Consider the following 25,864-nt stretch of genomic DNA (forward strand, 5'->3'; position numbering starts at 1 on the left):
AATATACTCGTACCTATCCTCTCTATGTAGACGTCAATACATAAAAGAATAATATATACAGTTTTATTTACACAGGACACAAATTATAAAAACCTAAAATTTACTTAATATCCCAATGATAATGGATTCACTGATGAAGATATGATTAAAATCAATAAAACAGAATGCCTATCAGGATTCCGCAACAGATTTAATCTTGCCAGCGCTGTCGGTCACAAGTGGCACGTGATTAATTACACGAAACTAGTTTACAGAACAGTTTCGTGGTCAAAATCTTCGAGACATTAATTGATTAAAAATATTTTTGAGAAAACTTTTGCGGTTTTCAGTTGTTTCTTAAAAATGCTTGGAGTGCAGAGCAAATATTTAGCTCGTTCTATTTTATAAACTTATATAAACCTTAATTTTATTGTCTGTATATCTTAGAATAAAATAGCGATCTATATTAATTATTTATAATGTACACCCATTTTGTATGATTATTGTAGTAACAAAATCCTGAAAAATAATATCCAATATCCAATACTAAAAAAGAAAGATTATACCAATAAATTGCATTATAATTATATTATTCTTTTGGTATTAAACCAAGTTATATATCTATAAAATTAAAAAAAGACATCAAAGTGGTTACTAAGTAATGACTTTGTGACATAATTCGATGAAATTATATTTAATGTTTTTTTTTTAAATATTTATGACCATTTGTTTAATTCCAATGCGTGTGATCTTAACAGGCACTAATAGTAACTTGACTCTTCAACGCTATCGCGCTAAAGTATCGGATTTCGTTGACCACCAAATCGAAACGGGGGGCTACCATTCAGATTTAACAGATTTGAATTAGGAATTAGGGTTGATCCCCTCATTGTCGCTTCGCCTTTTGTATAACTTTGAAAGAATAACCGGGGATTACTCGCGTTTTAGGGATTGTTTAAAAATGTACTCGATTTTTATGTCATTGCAATAATATTAATGTTTAATGTATAATTCATTATCATTAAATACTTGAAAATGGACATAAATAAAATGTATTTTTTTTTGGCATAAATTCTTAAAAGTACATATTTTTTGGACATGTTACAAGAAAGTCTTTGCCGACTTGTTCTTATAATATAAAGAATTTATTTATGACAAAAAAAGCATTACCAATTTTTTTTTTATTTGATACAATTGTCACAATAGTCCGCGTTGATGTGTTGATTTAAGACGGTATTACATCTATTAACATAATCTAAGCAGTAGAGCGGAAAAATAGGGATTTTTATAATACATCAATTAAAGGGGTCCTTTTCAGGGCCTCGGATGCTTGTAATACGTGTAATAAGGTCCATTTTAAAGTCAATAAAAAAAAATACAGAACATTCGCTGTTATAGAGAGGTTAACGACCTGTAGATCGCGATCGACATCACCGACGAGGGATTCGATTTTAGATAAAATTAATACAAAATGTCAGATGATCCGATAAAAATTACCGTAATAATATCGTCGAAGGCTGTCTATATGGAATCTATGGTCGTAGAAGCTTTGAAGTATAATGTGCCATACTTCATCGGTTCTTGTGTTATACATTTTTGTAATTTCTGTTCTATGTCGTCCCATGAAAGGAATTTCATTAGAGCGCAAGTAGGAAGCTGGCCGCATTAAGTAAAACCTTACGATCATAAATATAAACGCACAGATTTTTGTATAATGGATATACATATGTATATTTGCTTTGCAATTTTCAACATTAAAGTCAGACATGGGGGTGGTAAATTATGTTTACCGTCAAAGAGAGGACAAATTAAACTAGGGTCTAGACATTTGCTTTGCGTAACATTGGCCAATTTTGCATTGTAGTCTTTATGTTAATGGAATAAGAACCACGGCATTAATGTGTATCATACAAGGACCCTTAATTAGAGAGCATACGGTGTATATATGGGATATCCGCTTAGATAATTTAAAAACAAAAGTATACAGGGAAGGGCTCTTGTTGTTAAGTTTTGCGTTATCAAAGGATGTGGAAACCTTTAAGTTAATGAGACAGATATAATATTATTTTATACTAAAATATTGAGTTGTTTAAAACAGTTCGTCATAAGGAATCAGGAATTTGTTAAATAAAAGATAAATATCTATGTAAACTTTAGCTAAACCCCTTACCTAAACACATTATTTATATGTTTATCAAAAGAACCGTTTCAAATTTGTCGCCGCAATAAATCGTACTTGATGTAATAATTCCCAAAATAGAAGACATTTAAAAACTCTTTGAATACAATTAATTTCTAATACAATTATAACACAACATATTATATAGTTTAAAACATCCATTATACAAAAAAAATATTTTAATTCTTATTATTTTAGTAATCATTTTTGTATTACTACTGGTTTATAAATGAAATCGATACGTTAAAAGTTTATAAAGGCACGTGTTTAAAAGGTATCGGGTGTCTAAGCGTTATTTATTGCACTATTGTAGTGTCCCACTTCAAATAGCAATCCATTCAACCGACCTTTTCGGCAATAATGTTAGAACAATATTCTTTCTCATTTATCCTAAGAACGGTTACTTTTATACTATTACAGCTCTTATTTTTGGGGATTAAGGTTCATATAATAATAGCAGATGGTTCTTTTTGTCCCTTGGTAAGGGTTATATTGCGAGTTCTACTCTATAAAATCGTACATCAACAGTTTTAGAGCCAGAGATAGAACTACATACTCTGAGAGATCGTGTTTGTTATTCATACACAATGGCGTGTAATTTCACGCAGCGGTTGCTCTTATATAATTTTATATTGAACCTAATACTCTAAAATAGTTAGTTATTACGCTACATACGCCACATACATGCATACTAATAATATGATATTTCGTAAACGTTCCTATAATTTAACGGTTTTTTTTTTTTTTTATTTCTATCTGTAAAGTTTTGTCAACTTGTCAATTAACAACACGTTGAGTAATAGGGTAAAATTATCCAGATGTTATACAACTATAGAAATGGTCCTAGTTATATTATAAATACGATACTTTGTATAGATTGATATTCGTTACATTTATCTGCAAAAAATAACAAGTAATTAAACAACATCATTCATGCTTTAAGAATATCTGAGACTTAAATTACCTCTTATGAATTGTGAGAAATTATTAGTCTAAGTAACTTATAGCTGTCTGGTCCTTATGTAGGATTTTAAAATACCAGATTCTAATTTTAAAATTTGCATAAGGTCATTGTTTGTACACTTCCCAAAATGTATCAATAAAAGAACGTATAATTTAATACATAACGATTTTATACATTTTGTTAACTATATTTTTTTATTCTACGTATCCACTTACAACATTTATTTTATTGCATTCAATATATTTTTAAAAGTTAAGGAAATATATGTCACAAGATTTTATTCGTATTTTCGATTGTTATTTATACTGTTATAAAAAAAATTCTTGATACACTTTTTGCTACTAAATAACCAAGTAAAGATTGCTTGTTCTGAGTATTAAACATAAAATTATTCATTAAATCCTAAATTGAAATAAAATGATCAAATGTCGTATAAACTAAAATATGCCCATAATATCTCACTAGTTACACGTCCAAGAATATTGACACCTCTACTAAAAACAATGATAGTAAGGCCTGAGTCAGTTCGGCAGACAGCTGCCGACAGCTGCAAAGCGACATACTGTTGCAAATATTATGGTAACATTATCTTAGAAGCTTAAGAGTTAAGATACAGGACGTTTCGGGATTACTGTTGTAACAGATGTCAAATATAACTTACAGATAAGAGGCCCCTTATCAAAGATATCCGCACAAAGACAATGTAATTTAGATTTAACGCAGACATTATGAGTGGAGGTAAATTTTCGTAACATTCAAGTCCCAAAAGCTCCATTAATTTAAACATAAATCCATTGTTATATCCCGTTCAAGTAAGAGACTTTTATAAGAAATTTGTTACATGAAGATATATTTTTACCTCGAAGTAATCTTTCTTTGGTTTTGGTTTTACAACCTCTTTATCTCAAAGGTTGTTATCTCTTCCGTGACCCAAACATGAAAAGAAAATAACCGAAACTTAAATATTATAGTTGCATTATCGTACAAAGAACAATTGTAAAAAAATATTATATTTTGATATTTTTCTTATTTATATATATATGTGTGTGTGATTTGGAATAGTTTTATTTCATTAATTAAAACAAAATAAAATATTTCTAACTGAAGCGTTACAAGAGATGTTTTATAACATAATTGAGGAAGTGTTTTTAAATCACAGAGTTTTAAGACATTAATTTAAACATATAGTTCAACTTCCGTCGGAAATAATTAGGTATTTGTAAAAAGCTGTTGTTATAATTAAATAAAATCTAAGGTGAAGTAACGAAGCATAGTAAGCCACAGGCAACGGTGCATAACCTGGACTTACTTGTTGTGGGATGTACGTGCTTTCATCGTAAAATGTACATAATAAATTGATGTCTTTCCCGCTTCTTATCACGGGGAATTTATGAGAAGCTTTGTAATTGAATCAATAATACTTAAATGACGCAAAATAATAATAATAATTAAGGTATTTTTGATAACGCATTTGTATCCATATCAAAGTATGTTCGCTGTGAATAAATAAATAATAAATACATAACAGACGAAAATAAAACTACTCAGAGTATTTTAGATACATATTATATATTTTTTTATATTAAAATAATATGGTTATACTTTTAAAACAACATGCTATTGAATGATTTTTAAAATTCTCCCTTCCACATAGAACTATGGATTCTAATACCGAAACTTTACTAGAAAATACAGATCGCTTATGATTTCTCAATATCGGAATACTGGGGTCGTCTTATTTTAAAAATGGGGTCACAGTTATAGGTCAGATGGCGATGGAAACATTCATAATGTACGCTCATATCCCTCGGCCCACACCTTGATAGTTACGGTGCGGTAAAGAAAATTATGGAAGAAACGAAATTGAGTTGAGTTTATAAATTTAATATAATAATGGTAATGAGAGCTACATAATAAAAAAAGATCAATGACACATATATAAAATGAATAAAATAATGGCTATAACGAAATAAAATATATCTTTAAAAAAAATCATTTAAATAATGTGTCTGATTGCTAACAAATTCTTGGATATAACAAATATTTTGTATTTTTTTTCACCGAACCTTATAAACTGAACATTCCCCGAAGCATTTTTTTTTTTATAATTAAACATCTATGCTTTGTTATTTAACATTACAAAGGATCAAACCCAATTTTTAATTTGTATTCGAGTGCATCGCATTCGGATAACACGCGCACACCTAAATTAATTAGTTACATCAATCATTTGTGAATGGTGACATCGGGCCGTGGTTTTGAAAAGGCCGTAGGACCTCAAATAACTCACATAGGAAACTTGATTCATTGTATTGTGTATTCAACCCTTTGAACGAACTTTATAAAAGAAGATAGAACGATATGTTACGGAGACGCGTGTCGAAAATATTTTGTGTGCTAACGGATGTTTTCCTTCTCGAACGAATAAACACTTTATATGAGTTCAGATACTTAGCTTTCGAGCCCTGTATACCTACTGCAGGTTTGTATCCTGATTGTGTCGAGAAATATTTATTTTTAATGTTATTTGAATTTTAATTGATATATCGAGGTCCGTCGATTATCGAGTTTCAATAGCTAAATTAAAAAAAATATTGTCTGGGGAGTACGTTTCAATAATAATTTACATTTACAGCACTGGTATGAGAATTTTTTTTAAGCTAAATTTCAGTTTTGCATAAAAATTACCACATTAGAAAATAAACATAAAATTCTTCAGTCTTAGAAATCTTCTGTTTCTAATGTTAGTGAAGTCGTTCCGAATATTAAATGGTCTAAATAGAAAGCATCTTAAAAATGGCCATTAGTTTTAGAATTTCAAGTAATGATACGTGTAGGTACATATATGAATACGATGTAATAAAGGAGCATTTTTACTGTTATAACAAAGAATTATAGAAGTAAATTTTGTAAAAATTTATTCTATTTAAATTTTATCTTGTCCCGGAATATTCAATAATAAAAAATTTCTCCTCCCCTTCGTTTTCACATTTTCGAATATGTAGTCAGTCATACATCAAAATTGTATTTGCATATGTATAGCTGATAGTTGGAATATGACAGCCATTCATCAAGGAGTGACAATGAGCGCCCTCTAGTGACCTTTTCGTTGGATTCTTTAATTCTGTTTTGACGGACGGTGGGCACAAGTTACCTTTTTTTGAATAACATTTATTATTATATATAGAAAATGTAACAGTCAACTATTTTGATGACTTTTTTAAGAATAATTTGTATATATTTTTTTTAGTCCTGCTTTATAGTGCTTCACCATATAAATTTAAATCTTAAATATATTTAATTTTTAAAGGACAAATATAGAATTTTATGTCACAGGAAAAACAATCTGTATAATAACTTAATATTATAAACTTATAGAAAATCTATCAACAATCTTTTAAGACATGTACGTGAAATGGGTTTAATTTAAATAAACGCACTTCTAACCGCACTACATGACAATTTGTTTAGAGTGTTTTGGATGCGTAACGATCATAAAACACCTTTAGTAAAAAAAAAAAGATTTTATTTATTTTTACAAACTTAAATAAAATAAATATCGTAGGGTCACTAACTAATATAGCACATTTATAGGTACTCCAAAAGTAATGCAAAATAGAGGGTTGTAATTTAATTAAAAATCAAAAGTACCGTTCTGTAAACGTAAATAGGGGCGTATGTTTATTGCGATGTACAGTCCGTACATTCAGCATGACAATGCGCCGGCGCTTCCTTTATGTTGACTGATTTGCATTAGATACATTTGTTATTTGGCTGTTCGCCGAAAAGAGACATGTTTTTTTATACGATGTATATTTTATTTAATATATATCGAGATATTGGGTTTTATTTCACTCTTTGATTTTATTATTGTCATAGGAATTAAAAGTTATTAAGCTGTGAGAAGATTGGGAGTGATATTTTATTATATTTATGTAAATCTAGGAAGCTCCTCCTTTTAGACATGTGCTATGCCAACTTTTATTTAAATTATAGAAAAACAATAATAAAATTTTACCAAGACATGAGCGTAACCAATAACAATTTTTCAATGGGTATATTTAAAATTAACATTTGATGGAGTGAGGCTCTGCTTGAAAACTGAATTTGTTATTTAGATAACAAACGAACAATACTAAAACATAACAATAGATGTATCTGGTGTTGAATTTATCGATGTTAGCAAAAACATTGCAAATGCTTTTTGGTAACGAACCCCAACGCCCCTTGAGCAAACATGAAGTATGAACTTATTGGGCACATGCTTTTGTCTATCTTTTGTGTTACATTTCAACCACAAACTAGTTTTATTTCTAGTACTTCATGTTTTGTAGTTTTTATTTTATTTTACATAACTCGGTTGATTATACTTTGTTAGCATTTTTTTTCGTTATATCTTATCATTTTCCTGTTAGTACCTTGTGTTGTTTGAATAAAACTAAACAGTAATTAACAATATTTAGCTTTAGATCTTCTATAGTTTTAAGGAGATTTGTCAATTAATGCAAATTTGCAGAAAGCTAAGTTTATATAACTAGAGCACTATTCTAAATATTGTAATAATTAACATAACTTTCAGTTTCTTTTAAGTGTGTAATTCTCTTTGTTTCAATGAACCAAAACCTGCATATCTTAAATAACAATTCATTTTAAATTAACAATCACTTTGTACATGTTTAGCTTTTTAGTTTTAGAGATTTTAATTCAAGTGGTAAATGCACAGATTGAAATCAGATTCAATAAAAAAAAACAAACAAACAAAAATGTAAATTCATTTGAAGGCCCTCAATGAATATATTCTGTATTTTGTCGGCTTGATTTATTGTTTGTTTGTTTCGTTGTTTGCAATGTTTGTTTTATTTGCGTATTCGTATACATAAATTAGGGCAATCAGAGTAAACTGGTATCTTATAGGGATAACATTTTAATATGTCCCTCAAAAGTTAAATATTTTTTTATATATCCTAAGAATTACCGTCAAGTTAAAATTTTATAAAATTAAGATTTGACAAAATCGAGAATCGTTTATTATAAAACAAATTAATTGTTACGTGACATATAAAAGATATCATTTCAAGCTGACAACCAAGTAAAACCCAACTAAAACGTTTTAGCTCGTTTGATAGTATAACTACCCCGGCATAAAATAAATGGCGCGTTAAAATTGTTAGTTATCATAAATAAAGTGGGTGCTAGAGTTGTAACAAAGGACCTCTCATACAACAATAAAAAACTGACACATTAAATCAAACCCTTAACGTTTTCCGAAGTCAATAAATTTTGCTCCAATAAGTCACCCTTTAAAAATTTCAAGGTTAATAATAAAAAGTACAGCTGTAGTTCTAAAAATATATTCATAATCGAAAATCTTCAATATTTCACTAACGGATCCTTAACGCCCCTTTATTTTTACAAGCGAAAAGTTGATTTACAGCGTCATGGTACGCGGGCACGAACAATTGCTTATGTCCGGCACGCGTCTTATTAAATAAGGAAAACAAGCCACCATACAGTCTGCTTGCTGTTTTAAAATAGACATTTGTACTAATCGTCCGTGTTTCCGTCACAGTCGTAGTAAAATGAGCGAGTTTACTTTCTCACTGTAGTCGACCATTAAGAATTAGTTTTGTTGTTCTCCTTATAAATTGCTCGAAAGTGCAAATAACAATTTTTTGGTATAATATTCAATTGAGATTTTTATTATCTGTAGAATAAAATTAAGAGACCTATATTTTATAATCATCATTATTCAGAAAAGAACTATTAAATTTAGTCTTGAATTAGCAAAGTTTTTGAATGTCTGTATTGGTATTCACCACAAGGTCCAGGTGACAACATTTTATTAATAATTCTAAACCCTTATAGCTATATCCGATTTCTTACATATTAAATACATTTTAAAATGATGCATATATCCTTTCAAGTTTTCTTTCAACAGGGAATACTAGTTCCGAAGCTTGTAAAACTGGTATTGTCAATACAATTTAAATAGTGCAATCATGTTATATTAATGGGTGGAGGAAGTGCAAACGAGCGAGCAAAGAATCAAGTCGTATGGATGGATAATTTGAATGGAAATTACATCTAACAGAATTACACTGCTTCGGTGTCATAGTTTTATTATTCTGAAAAAGAATATTATTTACCAAGCTTTTAATAAATTGTAAAGCCTAGTTGCTTTGACAGTTTATTTTTTCTTATTAATTATGTATGTTTTTATGTTGCTTCATGGAATTACTTTCATTTGTAAACTATAATTTTGTTTGAAGCATGTTAAAATTTATTGATATTGAACGTCTTCGTCACGCTCAACATTCGAAACAAATGTCTCAGACCTTACTATTAATAATGATAATAATGTTTTAAAGCAATGAGCCGTATCTTATGAATTCTAATACATTTTTCTGTAGAAACATTCTCCTTTGAATTGATCATACAGGGTGAAGTATCTCTCTACCTAGGTCCTATCGTTATCTTTACTTTCAAGTAACCAATTTTTACCACAAATTACAGTTTTCCATTAGTCTTTTTTTAAGATTTAGCCATTTCTTTATTTACCATGTAGTTTAATTTTGAACAAACTTTTCGTTTTTCAAAGTAATAAAGAGATAAGACAAATTTTTAGTGTTGTTGTATTAGGAGAACAGATGCAATATCTATATTATTAAGTAATAAGTATATTATTTTATTAACTAGACTTTAAACCATATTATTTCATATTAGGTATGTAACAATTTGAATTATGATACGTTCAGTAAAGAAAATTGCTATCGTAATTTACAGTAAAAAATATAAATAACTGTTATTTATATAGAACTAACAACAATTAAGTAAAAAAAAAATCTTTTTTTATTTTAATAATGATTAATAACGGTAGCTTTTTTAACGAAATGCCATCTAGTGAGGATCTATGAAACTACGATTGACGATTCTCTACGACTTTCTCTTGTTGTATAATAGATGACGTTGCTTGCAATTATTTTTTATACATATATTTTTTTCCTAAATAAAACTTTTACAAAATACTTAGCATTAGGCATATGTCTTTGCATCATACAATTAATCCATCGTTACTTACACATTTTTGAAAAATACATATTTTATGTTTAATAAGATATAACTATTCGAATGAAATTGAATTACATAACCTTGTTAGGACTTAAAAACAAATTACTTTATAACTTAATTGAATTGTTTAGTTCTGCTGATAAAATATTTATAAGTTTCACTAAAACTATAGGGTTCTGATGTTTCATTATTCATGAAGTTAGCTTAACTTTGGCTTTGATAATGTTAAGTATAATAAATTTTCAATGTGTTCAAACTTGTTTCATAAATATTTTATCAAGTTTTGATTTGCACTTGCTTTGAAAGTTTAACGTAGGTAAATCGATTAACCACTAAAAGTGTAACTTTAATGTTTGAAACTTAATTATTTAATGAGATAAATACGTACCCTTTGCACATACCATTTTTAAATTGAACGTTGTTTTTTCAGTTAGCACTATTAAGTATTCTGAGCAATAGTGTATGCAGTACACTATTTTAAATTTTGCAAGACAATCTTGCACTAATATTTAATGATATATATATATAGATCATTGTGAACTTAAACCGTCTTTGTCAAAAATGTAATAAAGAAATTAATTTTAATATTTTGGGTCCTTTTTACATGCAGTATAGTAAATAGTTTTAATTGTAAATCTTTTTATTAGTAACACTAGGGAACTCTAAAATGTATTTATCCACTGCCTTTACAATATCGATGAAACAAGCAAAACTTACCTAATAATAATTGCACCAAAAAATCTAGATACCCGTTCGCTTTAGTCATCATAGTATACAACGGTATTTTGTGATAAACAGGGTTCTTGTTATTTTGGATATCTGGTTCACATTTTGTTGTAATCCAATATTTTCTTCGATGAGAACGGTGTTTCAGCTTTGACAGGTTATACCTTTGTAACGAGTATAACTATTGTTGCCGACACCGAATCAATAAAGTGAAATCAATATTAAAAAATTACGTTGCGACCGTTTTGAATTATTCACAAATATTTTGTTAATATTAAGTAAATTTTGATAGCGAACATGTTAGTTTCTCTTGATTTCTTTCTCAAATGTCTGTCTATAAGTTCTTAAGACAGTTAAACATCGATCAGTACAATTTCAATTAACTGATCGATTCTTACACGGGAGTTTCTAAAATTTTAGGAAAATTTTCTCTTTATTATGAGTTTTAAATGTATAAAAGGTAGAGATATAAATAAGTATTAATGTTTTGTTTAATATATATGGAATTTTAACACTGGTATTTTTTTATACTATTTTTGAAAAAAAGTTACAGGAAAAGCATACAATTAATTATGCTAAAAATGTTGTTTTTGTTCCCAACGTGTCCACATTAATTATAAAAAAAATAAAAATATATATTAAATTCAAAAAAGTATGTACTAATATAGAAATATTATGACGACATTTTTTTTTTATAAAATTTGTATATAATAAAATCATTGAACGAAAAATTCAAATTATTAAAACTTTTTTTTATGAATCCTCTATTCTAGCATTCCACTTTTAAAAAGGGACGGTGTTTTTTTTTATTAAAATGACTGTCTTCATTGTATTAACAATCCCAGCATATTCGACTAGTCAGTATGGACAAGACAAAATTGTCTTTGCTCTGTGACAGTTTGTACGGCAACTAATTATCTTGTAGGTACCCTCGTTCATTAGCTAATTCTAATACAATAAACATTTTTTAAATCACGATATCAAAGTTTTTTAATTACTAAAGCTATATACCTTCATCAAGATAAACGCATAGGGGTCCGTATATACGCAGGAAACCATTGGGTATGTGGTATGTTACCCCGTATCATTATATCTATACAGTTTTCCGAATTGTAAAGATATAATAGATACGTATCGCTTTGCGAATTCGCTTGTAAATTTATGTCTATTAATTCGACCATACTTGGGGTAGTCAGTCACACAGAGATGAAAGTATGTATTTATATAATTTACTTGTGTATAATACATAACATACCTCTGACACGTGTGTTAAACCAGTATGGTCTCCTTTTCTATGCAAGCACCACAACTGACGTATACAACACGACCTTCGTTTTTTTATAATTGCACAAAAAAAAATTAACTTGAAGAACCAGACTGAACGTAATTGTTTTTTCTGATTGATCCACAATTTTTTAATTAAAAAGTCTTTATTCTTTCAATAGAAATATTCTATTGTATGCAAAAAAATAAATGCTATCGAGTGAATAAATATTACATAATTTTTTTTTTATATACGGTTAGATATTATTTATTATTTTTTTTAAAATATGGATTACATTCATAGTATTTATATTTCGAAATGTTTCGTGTCTTCCATAAGAAGAAAACTTTCTATATAACTTATTTAATATGTTTTGGTGTGGTGCCAGCTCATAAAACATTTGATCCTGAAATTGTTTTTCTTTCTAAGAAAGAAGACGCGCGACGTCGCGACGGTTCTTCCTTTCTATAAAGCATTTAGTTTACCGACGTTGTAACAAAAAATCTGTCGTAAATATTTATGTATCACATTTTAAACTTATCTATTATTTGTGATTATTTCACATTATGCTATAATTAATAGTAAAGGTTTATTTTATTTTTTTTAATAATCTTGATACCATTTAGATTCTTTTATTAATAATATAATAAATGATGGTATAAAGAAATTTGGAAATTGTTTTTATTGGCGAAATAGACTTGTTTTTCTTTCCCGTGAGGTTTACGATCTTCTCATGGCCTGTATATCAGGATTAATGGGGCTAACTAAACCAGCCATTGTGATTCCCCTTGTAGGTAATATACTAATATTACTTGTCTCCATTTTATGACTTAATTCTCTTTGATTCCTACTGATTTCTGGAAGACTTATTACAGTTATATAATTTCATTATAACACAAACATATAAGGTACATTTATTATTTTATTCTAATATAACGTTACACATAGAAAAATAAATAGGTAAAGTTTTCAAGTATTCTCAGAAAATTATATGCAAATGTCGAAGTCAGAAGGTCCTACGAAAAATCGATAATAATCGTATAGAAATAATAACATGTTGGTGTAGCGAAGTTTCCTTACAGTTTGTTCAATTTCGGATTCTTCATTCCCTTTACATACATGTTAGTTTATATTTATTTCAATGTATGTTTTAATAAATATTTAATACTGTTTTACAGAATTAGATACAGTATTCATGAATGCATATTTCAATAAGGAAAATAAAAGACAATGATTTAACTAATGAATAATAATAAAAAGATGGTGACTTTGTTTTATAAAGGTTAGGAATGATAAAAAATCTGTAATTTTGCTTACGCGACTCTTATGTTACATCTTGTGTTTATCTAAGAATTATATTTACTGTCTAAAATCGGATATCAAAAAGTTTTGAAGGCTGCCTTTACAGACGCATATGTAATTTTTGTCTTTAGAAATGGACGGGTTTATTTTAGATCCACGTAATATAACATTTGTTAGATCGATATAGCTGTCTCACCGGGAAACAAATGTGTCTCATAATATGTTGTGACATGCGAACGTTAGCAAGAGTGTCTATTAATTTAATATTATGCCGTGAAATCATTTCTGTTTGAAATTATAATAAATAAATTAAAATATATAACGCGTGGCCTGAAATCTTGTATTCCTTCTAATGAATCCTGCGCCTATCCAAAAGTGTACACGGATAGTATTATTCAAAGTGAAAAGGGGATGAAATTTTTAATAGAATTTAATTATTGCAAAGAATTATTATTTTACTACATAATTAAATATTGTTTATATTATAACAATATCGTTACTGTCAATAATCATTATTGTCCTTATATAGTATTACAGCATTTAATTGACTAAATACATACCCATTTTGTTGCGTTTCCTGATTCTCTTCAGCTTCATTGCTCACGATGGAATCTAACATCTGTATCTTTAACATTGTTGTTGATCACATGACACTAACTTCAACACTGATGTATTTAATAACTCAAATCTGGCACTACTATGTATCAAAATGACCTGAAACAACAAATACAGATATATAGGATTTGGATTTAGAAATTCATGTGATTGAAAATAAATATTCTTTGGCAAGCTACTTATTTCACTTATTTATTTTTTATTTAAGCTAGATAGCCTCTCTGCCATAATTTTAGCTTTTGTCGACAAGATTAAAAAAAAAACTTGTATATTTTTATTTATTGTGCATTGAGTTACCAAGTTCCTGCACTAGTCAGAAAGATACTATTCATATTTATATCACGGTTGTCAGAATATTCTGCGCCCAGGTCATTAAGGTTATGAAATAAGGCCAAAAATTTCCCACGTGATAATTCTAGTAGTGTGTACTTTCAATTTGATAACAACTGTATTATTACAACTGTTTCTTCAAATCTTAAAAATCAGCCAAGATGTTAGAATAATTAAAATTTGTCAATAATTTACAGAGTTTCATGAAATTGAAGGCATAGCCAAAAAATTTTTATTAATTAAGTGTCAAAAAGAAATATCTTGAAGTGGAGTTTTATGTTCTGTTAAATCTTAATGACGTTGTTGACTTTTAACACAAGAATCCAATCACACTAACGCCTACAGAGTTCTTGATTCACTTGAGTTGACGAGACCAATTATTTAAGGACTTAATTGTGTATTTTAAATAGTAATTTATAATTTAATATAGCAATCTATTTATTGGTTAAAATGAACAACATAAAGGATATGTACTACTCATTTTAAAAAATCTAAATAAAACAGCTTCTAGATATTGATTATAATCAAGTTTAAAATTTTATTTTAAAGATTACACTTAAATTTACAAGATGCATAAAATAATACCCAAGGTATCTAAAAACTAACTAGGGTCCGTTTGAATTTTATATTTCCGTGTTTGTGTGAACTATTGTATCCTAAGAAATATTGTGTCGACTGACTACCTGCATCCCTTATTTACGTCATCCGGAATCTATTTTTTTTCTATGATCTCTGAATCACAGTATCGGAGTTTTGTTGTATTTTTGGTATATTATAGTTTTCTGGCATTCAATATTCGGGGGTCCGTTTCTACGCTGGAAGTGCGATCGATCGCACATATCATTGGTTTGGCATGAAGTACTATATGGTATGGATAGCATCAGAAGGCAAAGTGCTGCTTGATGAGGAAAGAGCGGTGCTCAGCACCCAACACCACTGACGTAGAAGAATTGACTCCTTTTATTCAATAAAATTTAAATTAATAATTAGTATTCAATCTTATGTAAATACTAGTTAGATGTCGCAAAAAACTGTGTATGTGATGTGATCATAAAAACTATTTAGAAAAAAAGAAAACTGACAACAATATTTTTTCCCATATACTTAGTCTAAAGTTCTGTGCAGATAATCCCTCGTATAGATTATCCCTCCAAGTTTTAATATCATTGAAATAACTTTCCTTCACGTATTTGTATTTATATCCAAAGTTCTCGGGGTTTGATTAAAATATACTGTCCCATACTGTTTTAGTGAGTTTGTTAATATAAGTTGTTTAGATAAATGATCAAGGTGTGAGTTTTAGGATACCTATTACTAAATTCAATGCCGTCCTGTAGACCTTAATAATGTTTTCGACGTGTTTCATGGTTTACCATGTTTGTAGTTTACTACACATGTGTTGCTTAAAGACACAATATATATGTTTAAAGAATTTCGTGTTGGAGTGAACACTTAAACATTAGACATTCTCTTATCAAATAATTGCTATTTGTAAAGGATACATTTACTAAGATAGTGAAATTAAACTCGTTTTAATACTAACTGAGGTCATAACAATAATTATAATAAACTATTAAGTAGATAGACCGCGTAAGGTTTGAATAAATTCTATTACTGATAATCAAAATAAGACAATTAGCATTAACAAGCAGCTGTGAAACATTTTTTTTTAATTGTCTAAAAATATATTTTCAAAGGCTAGATCATTCATTTGAGAAAAATTACATATTTTTTTTCACGAATGAGTGAGAATATAAATGCTGCATGGTAAGATAATCCGAGTAATATTAGCCGTAGTTGCTTTACCAGACGATTAGTAATCAATACCAATTCTATTACCCCAAGAACTGTTGTAACAGCAACATGCGATAGGTGAACAAAACAATGAGGCTATGATTAAATACTTACCTAAAACTCATCCATGAATCAATAAGTGCAGTTTATATATAATGTTGAAAATAAAACTTAAAGTTAAACTTGTCCTACTGCGGCAGAAGTAAGAACAGAGGTCTATTCTCCAACCAAGGATTGTGTATCCAGCAGTAACGTCTGTCCGAAGCCAGAAAAAGTGTGCATAAGACTTTCGAAATAAATTATGTTTAGCAGCATTGCTCTAATGTCATTTTCAATTTTAACTAATGATTATACGGTTATATACGGTTTATCGAAAAGAGCTGGATACCTGATTCGGTAATACAAAAGTACGTATTAGATCTTTCTAAGTAGAAAATACGACTATTCTGTGTAGATTTTCTAATACAACACTGGTGCTTATTTATCATAAAATATTATAATAAAATTATTAAGAAATAAATTTGGTTACAAAAGTGACATCTGTGAATATTTATTGAAATAATGTCAGTTGAATTGAGTTTAGAGAGAAATTGAAAATATATTTGAACTGTGGAAAATAATAATAAATCCATCTGTAAAATATAACAAGGGAGGGAACAATAATGGCTATAAAGTTTATTAAAAACCAGCTGCTTTTCAAAGTATCGTCTGCGAAATTATTGTTATAGCAAAATCCTTGCCTTCCTTTAATAGTGATTCAAAGAAACTTGCTGCAAATAATCAAACATTTAATCCCTGCTCTTTCTGATATGTAATCATAAAAGTTTTCATTAGTTGGCATAAACATATATAAAACCCTTCACTCCACACGTCGAAACAATTACTATAAAAAGATAGAAGTTAACTTCAACAAAAGCGAACGCTTTTCTGGTATCTTCCTAGCATTAGGTATAATATTCATGGAATAAAATAAATCATAAAATAGAAACAATGATACTTTTATTTTATCAAAATAATATATATTATCTTGCACCTAACAATACGCTGGGGTTTATATTATATTTTCTGAAATTAGCTGAAATACGTACTTGTTGTTTTATACTAAAATTAATAAATATTTATAATGCCCATTATTTTTTTTTGTTTGATTTGATACACATATAAATTAATAATTCAAAATAGAATACCTGCGGGGTCTTTTTTCTGTTTCTTGATTGGTGTATACCAAATTTGTTTATTTTTGTTTACTCATTATAAAAAAAAAACCAAAACCATAAAAGGAGGTTAAATTTTCTACGTTAGTAATTGCTCATTGAATTAAGTTTTGTGCATATTTATTAGGTTTTCGATGCATCAGATCACGTATGTATGTGATGTTAGATTTTCGCTTCATTATGACATCTTGTATTGGGGGCTGAAAATTCTTTGATTAAGGTTTTTAATGATTCTTTATTTTAAATGAATTTTTAATTTTTGAAAGATTTTGAACAGAGGGGAGAGACCGGTATTGTTCGGGTTCTGTATAATTTGGTATAGTTCAGCATCGCACCGGTTATGAACCCGGTTATGAACCGGTCTACTACGTAGAGACGGACCTCCCCTTGATGTGGTTGAATAAGTTCCATATATATTCAAGCTTCGATAAAATTTCAATATCGCGATTCAGGACACCCATACTTACAATGTATTGGTCCATCAAATGCAATAAGGTGTCGAACTATTATTATAAACATAAAACTACCTCCTTATGCAACACAATACAGTAAAAGTCGTCGAGCAAAACGTAGAACATTTATATGTACCTATAGTGAACGATTATTGTATATATTGTATATGCTTATGTTAACGAAATAATAGATGCTGTACAAAATATATATATATCGGTGCTATCATCATTAATGACGGATTCAACATGAAAATAGCATGAGGCTGTCATCAATTATTATTAAAACTAATTGGTATTCATAATTAATGTTAAAAGTAAAACGAAATCAATGACTGTTTAAAAGGAGAAAAGAACTTTGTTTGAATTCTGGTAAAATTATTTATAAATCTATATTATAAAAAACATATGGAAAAATACTACCAACATTTTTACTTTATTAATGAAATAGTTTATAGTTTGTTATATCATATAGTATTTTGGAAAAGATACAGCACAAAGTTTCGGTGTAATATTTATATTATTGTGTCGTTTATACATCTTATGTTATTAATATGTTAATTAGTTTCAAAGCAAATACAAAATAATAACGTCTTTATCAATTATTTTTAAGATTATACTAACTAAAACGCCAACAAATTTGGTGTCTGTTGTGCCTATAATAGGTTAGTATAGTCCAGGTATATATAAAGTCTATTCGCTCATTGACACTTATGCTGGTTAAAAAAAATCTCCTAGTTCCTAAAACTCACAAACAGTATTAATAATTATTTAAGCTATATAAACAAAATTGTTCAACAAACAAAGTTGTTTTACAACACAATAACAAAACCTTCCACAGGTTTTTGTCATCAGACCTTTAAAACACATTAACGGTTTGGCAGTCCTTACAAAATGGGATAAGTTAAAAAAATATATAAAACTTTAATTATGAAAGTGTACACGTATAAAAGTTTTATACCTTTTTTATATGAGTACTCTTGATATCTGTTCAAGATTACTTGGTAATTAATAAATTATGTATTAATTAAAAGTTAAAAAAAACCTCCCTTTATACGTTAAAAATAAAGTAAATACATATCTACATGTAAATTTTTTTTTATGAACGTAAAGAGATGACACGGTTAAGCTAGACAGACGTTAATTAAAAAGGTGTCAAAATGTTCTTCGTCGTTGGTGTTGAGACTTCGGACATGCACTTAGTGCCAAGTGCCGATAGTCATCGATAGAGGTAGATGCACTGGGAGGATCAGGTCATTGTTGTAACCTTATTATCGTAAAATTTTGAGGAATTTTATCAAGCTCCCATCACTGGTTTAACGCGAAGAAACGGACACCCGGATTATCAATTTTCTATTTTGTATATAAGCAACCTTTTCTAAAAATTTCACTAGTGTGATTTAGATATTTTACCTGCTCCAATTTGTCTATTTTGGGTAGGAGAATGGCTATTGTGCTTGTTTGAAACCCCAAAATACAATCTCGCTATTCCGGATCGTAATTTTTTTTGACATTAAGTAATGGAAGTGAGGTCCCTTTTTTCTAAACTTTTTGTTTGTCTGTCTTTGCTATTATATTTTATGAATGAAAAAATGTTAACGAATATATGCCTAAACTATGAAAGTCATTTAGCAATAAAAGTCAAAGTGAAAAAATGAAGCTTGAAACAGTTAACCTTCAGTGCTTTGCAATGTAAATTTTATTAATATAAATCCAATCCTTAAAATATTATACGAATATAGTTTTAAAACTATGTACAACTAGTTCCAAAAATATTTTGAAAAACACAAAATAGTAGCAAACAAACTTTAGTAGTCACGTACAATATGTTCACCAGTTACTGTAGCCGTTGTTAGTTTAAAAAGCTTTTCTGTATTATTTTCATATAAAATTCGTTCTAAAGTTTCATTTTTGTATATTAAATCCTTGTTAGACTTAGTAGTACCGCTGGACTGCGCTACTCCCCCTTATAATACATATGTACGCAATTTTATTTGAAATATTTAAACAAAGCTGTGTCTTTATAACGTCTAAACAACAATAAATTTTAATTATAGTAACAAGAAATGTCATAAATATATTGTTATCTAATATACAAACAAAATACATTATAATATAATAATGTCAGAAGTTGCGTATCTTGATCCTGCTTGATTAGGTTACAACCTAATTCTTTGACATGTGTTTTTTCAAAGCAAGCTCTCTTGGGACGAAAAAATGCTAAATCTTGGACAAACTCAAGCAAAACTTTTAAATTGCTTCCCGTATTTTAAAACAGTACTAAAATTCCAAATGAAACTTTTTTAATTCTCTCGGGTAATGCTTAATTCTTTTATGTAGCACATTGACGTACAAAAAATTCCATTTCGTCTTTATTAACAATAAAATTTCAATTTATATACGACACTATGAAAAAATGTTTTATTAATAAGAAATAACACTTCATTTTGGTAAAAAGTACTCCGATCTGCTATCTGATGTGGATTTATAAAAAAAATATTTATAAGTTCCTACTCAGATTTTTCTGCAATATCACTTAATAGGTTTTAGGGCTTCATATGAATGAAGTTTTACCGTGCTATTACGTCTGCAATTGACGACTGCCGACGTTGTAATTATACAAGTTAATGGATTTAGAAGCTGATAAATTTGCCTCTACAGTGTAATAGTCTACAATTGGTTAATAGTGTTGATCTTTTTAGTAATTTCTAAGATATTTACCACATCTATATATTAAATTTCAACAATAGGAATTATGTTCCATAGTTTTACTAAAAGAATTGTCTAGTTATTCAATTTTGACAAATATATAATTTTGATTTTACTTATAGTCTTTATTTTTTAATCAAATTACAAATATATACATATATAATGTAAACACGTTGCGATACACAAATACACTCATTGAACAAATAGCAACTTTTTGGGCGGTTAAAAATTTTTTCGTATTGTTTACGTAATATGAAGTAGAATGTTTTCGTTCACTTCAAATGGACTTTACATGTAGGCTATTAACGACATGCAGTTTATAGGAACATCGACTGGCTTTCAGTGACTCAGATCACAGCCAATGAAGTCTATTAAGTATATTTTATGATAATATGTCGCCATCAACTTGTCTATTTAGAACAATCTCACTGATATTGAGACAACAGGATATCTGAGTCCTCTCTACTGACATTAAAAGATAGCATAATCTGAAGCCAATTGAATAACGGTTCAATGCTAATTAACGACCAATAAATAGTCGGTATATATATGAATATATGTCGGCTATAAATAGTGACTATTCATTACACTACATAAACTTTTTACTACCTTACATATGTCTCATAGATTTATATGTCTATATATACGAGTAAATCTGTATGCTTGTTGAGATGGCATACATATATTTTAAACGACTGAAGATGTCTGAATGTTAATATGTATATGTAAAGGTCGTACTTCTGTTACTTAAGTTTCCTTTGAAAATTAAAATCCTAATTTTAATTTAAAATTCTAAACAGCGTTAACGTCCAAAAGATATATCATTGGTGTTTGCAGTTTCGTGATGTATAAAAAAATATGAAATATTTAAAAAAGTTTGAGATAGATATATCAAAGTTTACTAAAAAGAAAACCTACAGCCACAATAAAGAAACTTTAATATATAATGAGATCTAAGATTTTCGCGAGTTTTATTCATTTCAATGAAACTAGTATTATTCGGATATACTACGCGGATTTTATTATTTAAAAACTACACAATCCCGACGTTTCGGTTACTTTGCAGCAACCGTGATCACGGGCAGATAAAATCCGCGTAGTATAAATGAAACTAGTATTTTTCGGATTTACTACGCGGATTTTATTATTTAAAAACTACATAATCCCGACGTTTCGGTTACTTTGCAGCAACCGTGATCACGGGCAGACGAGGTGTGAATGTCTGTCAGTTGGTCCTTGTTATTTATCATCTACCGCCATCGATTTCTTAATTTTCTGGCGTACCGCTCTGGATGCCGGCAGAATGCGCTCACGGTGTCTTGAGGTCCTGCGGTGTGGTTTCGGACATGGGATTTTATATTTTTAAGAACGGGGTCCCAGGTGTTTGATAGATTCCAGCCATCTTCTCTATTGAAATTGGGATGTTTTTTAATTTCAATAGCCTCGCGAATTAATCTCGGTATATACTTGTCTTCCCGAGCGAGGATTTGAGGTTTATCAAAACGAATGTAGTGGCCTGGTTTGTCCATTGTGTGTTCACACACTGCTGACTTCGACGCGCGCCTGTTTTTGATGTCTGAGATGTGTTCCTTAACTCTTGTACCGATGCTCCTCTTCGTCTGTCCAATGTATGACAAGCCACAGTCACAGTCGAGTTTGTATACACCCGCTTGTTGTAAAGGAATGTTACTCTTGATTGGTCTCAAGAATTGGCTCACTTTCTTATGTGGTTTGTAAATAGTTTTAATGGAAACCTTCTTCAAGATGTTGCCTATTCTGTCAGTAACTCCCTTCACATATGGTAGTATCGCAGGTTGTCGTTCAACTGTGGGTGGCTTCAGGTGGTTCTTGCGATGCTGGCGAGGCACGGGCAGGTTGTTGATAGTGAGAGCATGTTTTACATGCTGCAGCTCGGCCTCTAGGTGGTCAGCATCACAAAGGTGTTGGGCTCTCTGTAACAAAGATTTGCCAACGGTAGCTAACTGTATAGGGTGGTGGTGCGAGTTACCGTTGAGGTACCTGTCCGTGTGTGTGGGTTTCCTATAAACAGTATGTCCCAAAGTATTGTCAGGATTCCTAATGACAAGTATATCAAGGAAAGCTAAAGAATTATTTGCCTCCAATTCTATAGTAAACTGAATCTTACTATTGATAGAATTAAGATGGTTCAGAAAAGCAGATGTTTTATTTTTATTTAATATTGTGAAGGTGTCATCTACATACCGTTTATATATTAAAGGTCTTATAGGAGGAGAGCAAAGGGCTCGCACCTCGAAGTCTTCCATGAATATGTCAGCGACAACGGGGGAAACCGGCGAACCCATTGCAACTCCATCTACTTGTATGTAGAATTCATCCTTCCACATGAGGTAGCCAGATGTTAGGCAATGCTTTAATAGTTCTGCATATTCTATAGGCATATTGTTATCCTTTAACTTACCTCTTACAATCTCAATGCAGTCAAGAACAGGTATACTAGTGAATAATGACTGTACATCGAAACTGACCATACTGTCATTGTCGCTTAATTTTAGGTGTTTTAAATCTTTGACAAATTGGTAGGAATCCTTAACAAATGACTTTGTGTGGCCCCGGAGTGGTGATAATATCTTTGAAAGAAATTTAGCCAGTTTATAAGTTGGTGAGTCAATCTGGCTTACTATTGGGCGTAATGGAACATCTTGTTTATGGATTTTAGGCAACCCATACAATTTTGGAGGTTTTGCACACGATGGTACGAGTGATTTGATATCAAGATTAAGTTTTGAACTGTATTTGTTTATTAAAAATTTTTTTATTAAAAATTAAAAACAAAATTTTTAATAAACAAATACAGTTCAAAACTTAATCTTGATATCAAATCACTCGTACCATCGTGTGCAAAACCTCCAAAATTGTATGGGTTGCCTAAAATCCATAAACAAGATGTTCCATTACGCCCAATAGTAAGCCAGATTGACTCACCAACTTATAAACTGGCTAAATTTCTTTCAAAGATATTATCACCACTCCGGGGCCACACAAAGTCATTTGTTAAGGATTCCTACCAATTTGTCAAAGATTTAAAACACCTAAAATTAAGCGACAATGACAGTATGGTCAGTTTCGATGTACAGTCATTATTCACTAGTATACCTGTTCTTGACTGCATTGAGATTGTAAGAGGTAAGTTAAAGGATAACAATATGCCTATAGAATATGCAGAACTATTAAAGCATTGCCTAACATCTGGCTACCTCATGTGGAAGGATGAATTCTACATACAAGTAGATGGAGTTGCAATGGGTTCGCCGGTTTCCCCCGTTGTCGCTGACATATTCATGGAAGACTTCGAGGTGCGAGCCCTTTGCTCTCCTCCTATAAGACCTTTAATATATAAACGGTATGTAGATGACACCTTCACAATATTAAATAAAAATAAAACATCTGCTTTTCTGAACCATCTTAATTCTATCAATAGTAAGATTCAGTTTACTATAGAATTGGAGGCAAATAATTCTTTAGCTTTCCTTGATATACTTGTCATTAGGAATCCTGACAATACTTTGGGACATACTGTTTATAGGAAACCCACACACACGGACAGGTACCTCAACGGTAACTCGCACCACCACCCTATACAGTTAGCTACCGTTGGCAAATCTTTGTTACAGAGAGCCCAACACCTTTGTGATGCTGACCACCTAGAGGCCGAGCTGCAGCATGTAAAACATGCTCTCACTATCAACAACCTGCCCGTGCCTCGCCAGCATCGCAAGAACCACCTGAAGCCACCCACAGTTGAACGACAACCTGCGATACTACCATATGTGAAGGGAGTTACTGACAGAATAGGCAACATCTTGAAGAAGGTTTCCATTAAAACTATTTACAAACCACATAAGAAAGTGAGCCAATTCTTGAGACCAATCAAGAGTAACATTCCTTTACAACAAGCGGGTGTATACAAACTCGACTGTGACTGTGGCTTGTCATACATTGGACAGACGAAGAGGAGCATCGGTACAAGAGTTAAGGAACACATCTCAGACATCAAAAACAGGCGCGCGTCGAAGTCAGCAGTGTGTGAACACACAATGGACAAACCAGGCCACTACATTCGTTTTGATAAACCTCAAATCCTCGCTCGGGAAGACAAGTATATACCGAGATTAATTCGCGAGGCTATTGAAATTAAAAAACATCCCAATTTCAATAGAGAAGATGGCTGGAATCTATCAAACACCTGGGACCCCGTTCTTAAAAATATAAAATCCCATGTCCGAAACCACACCGCAGGACCTCAAGACACCGTGAGCGCATTCTGCCGGCATCCAGAGCGGTACGCCAGAAAATTAAGAAATCGATGGCGGTAGATGATAAATAACAAGGACCAACTGACAGACATTCACACCTCGTCTGCCCGTGATCACGGTTGCTGCAAAGTAACCGAAACGTCGGGATTATGTAGTTTTTAAATAATAAAATCCGCGTAGTAAATCCGAAAAATACTAGTTTCATTTATACTACGCGGATTTTATCTGCCCGTGATCACGGTTGCTGCAAAGTAACCGAAACGTCGGGATTGTGTAGTTTTTAAATAATAAAATCCGCGTAGTATATCCGAATAATACTAGTTTCATTTAAATGAACTTTAATATATACTTGAAGTCAGTGGATTCAGACTATTCCTATTATGAATTTATACATTATTTTCAATCAAACTGATTCTCCTGTCTGGGGTATGGTCGTACTTTGTACTTGCACTTGATACGTGTGGCACTTGACGCCCACCGAATAAGTTATATCGTTATAAGTTATATATATTACACATAGCCGTATGACATATAAGAAAAAATTCTTAAAGCGTAATTATTACATGACTGATAAGATTTGATGATATCAAACGCTCCTAAGCGTGATGATAATGCAGTGATGTGATGCATATCAGAAATAGTTCGGCAGTGGGTGCATGGTCTTATACCATTTCACGCCTGGCTTGTATATTACTAACGAAATTATGCACGCTAGTACTTTGTATGCGATTGATTGATTTCGTATTTTTTTAACGTAGAACTTGTACACAGAGTTCGAAGCGTGTTCTAACTTTATTTAAAATTTCTATCGTATAATCGATAGAAATTTCCTGTTCGTGTTTTAAAATCTTGGAATATTTTTGATGAAAATATGTGAGACGAGATACAAAGAACTATTTTTAAAATAATAAATCGGTCATGGCCAGCAAAGGGTTTTCGTTCAAAAAAATAGCAATAAATACCTACAGCTTTATAT

At 30.3% G+C, this 25,864-nt stretch overlaps 1 protein-coding gene across 1 annotated transcript in view; it reads right to left on the minus strand.

Annotated features, from left to right (window-relative positions):
* Positions 1–25,864, minus strand: part of LOC116771070 (rap1 GTPase-activating protein 1) — a 134,367-nt gene that overhangs the window by 78,667 nt on the left and 29,836 nt on the right. The window contains exon 2 of the mRNA XM_061523119.1: positions 14,043–14,196. Within this exon, the coding sequence (XP_061379103.1) occupies positions 14,043–14,116 (74 nt within the window). The 5' untranslated portion in view covers positions 14,117–14,196. The remainder of the gene's footprint in view (positions 1–14,042; positions 14,197–25,864) is intronic.

This window comes from Danaus plexippus, chromosome 17 (genome assembly GCF_018135715.1).
Source record: "Danaus plexippus chromosome 17, MEX_DaPlex, whole genome shotgun sequence".
NCBI lineage: Eukaryota > Metazoa > Arthropoda > Insecta > Lepidoptera > Nymphalidae > Danaus > Danaus plexippus.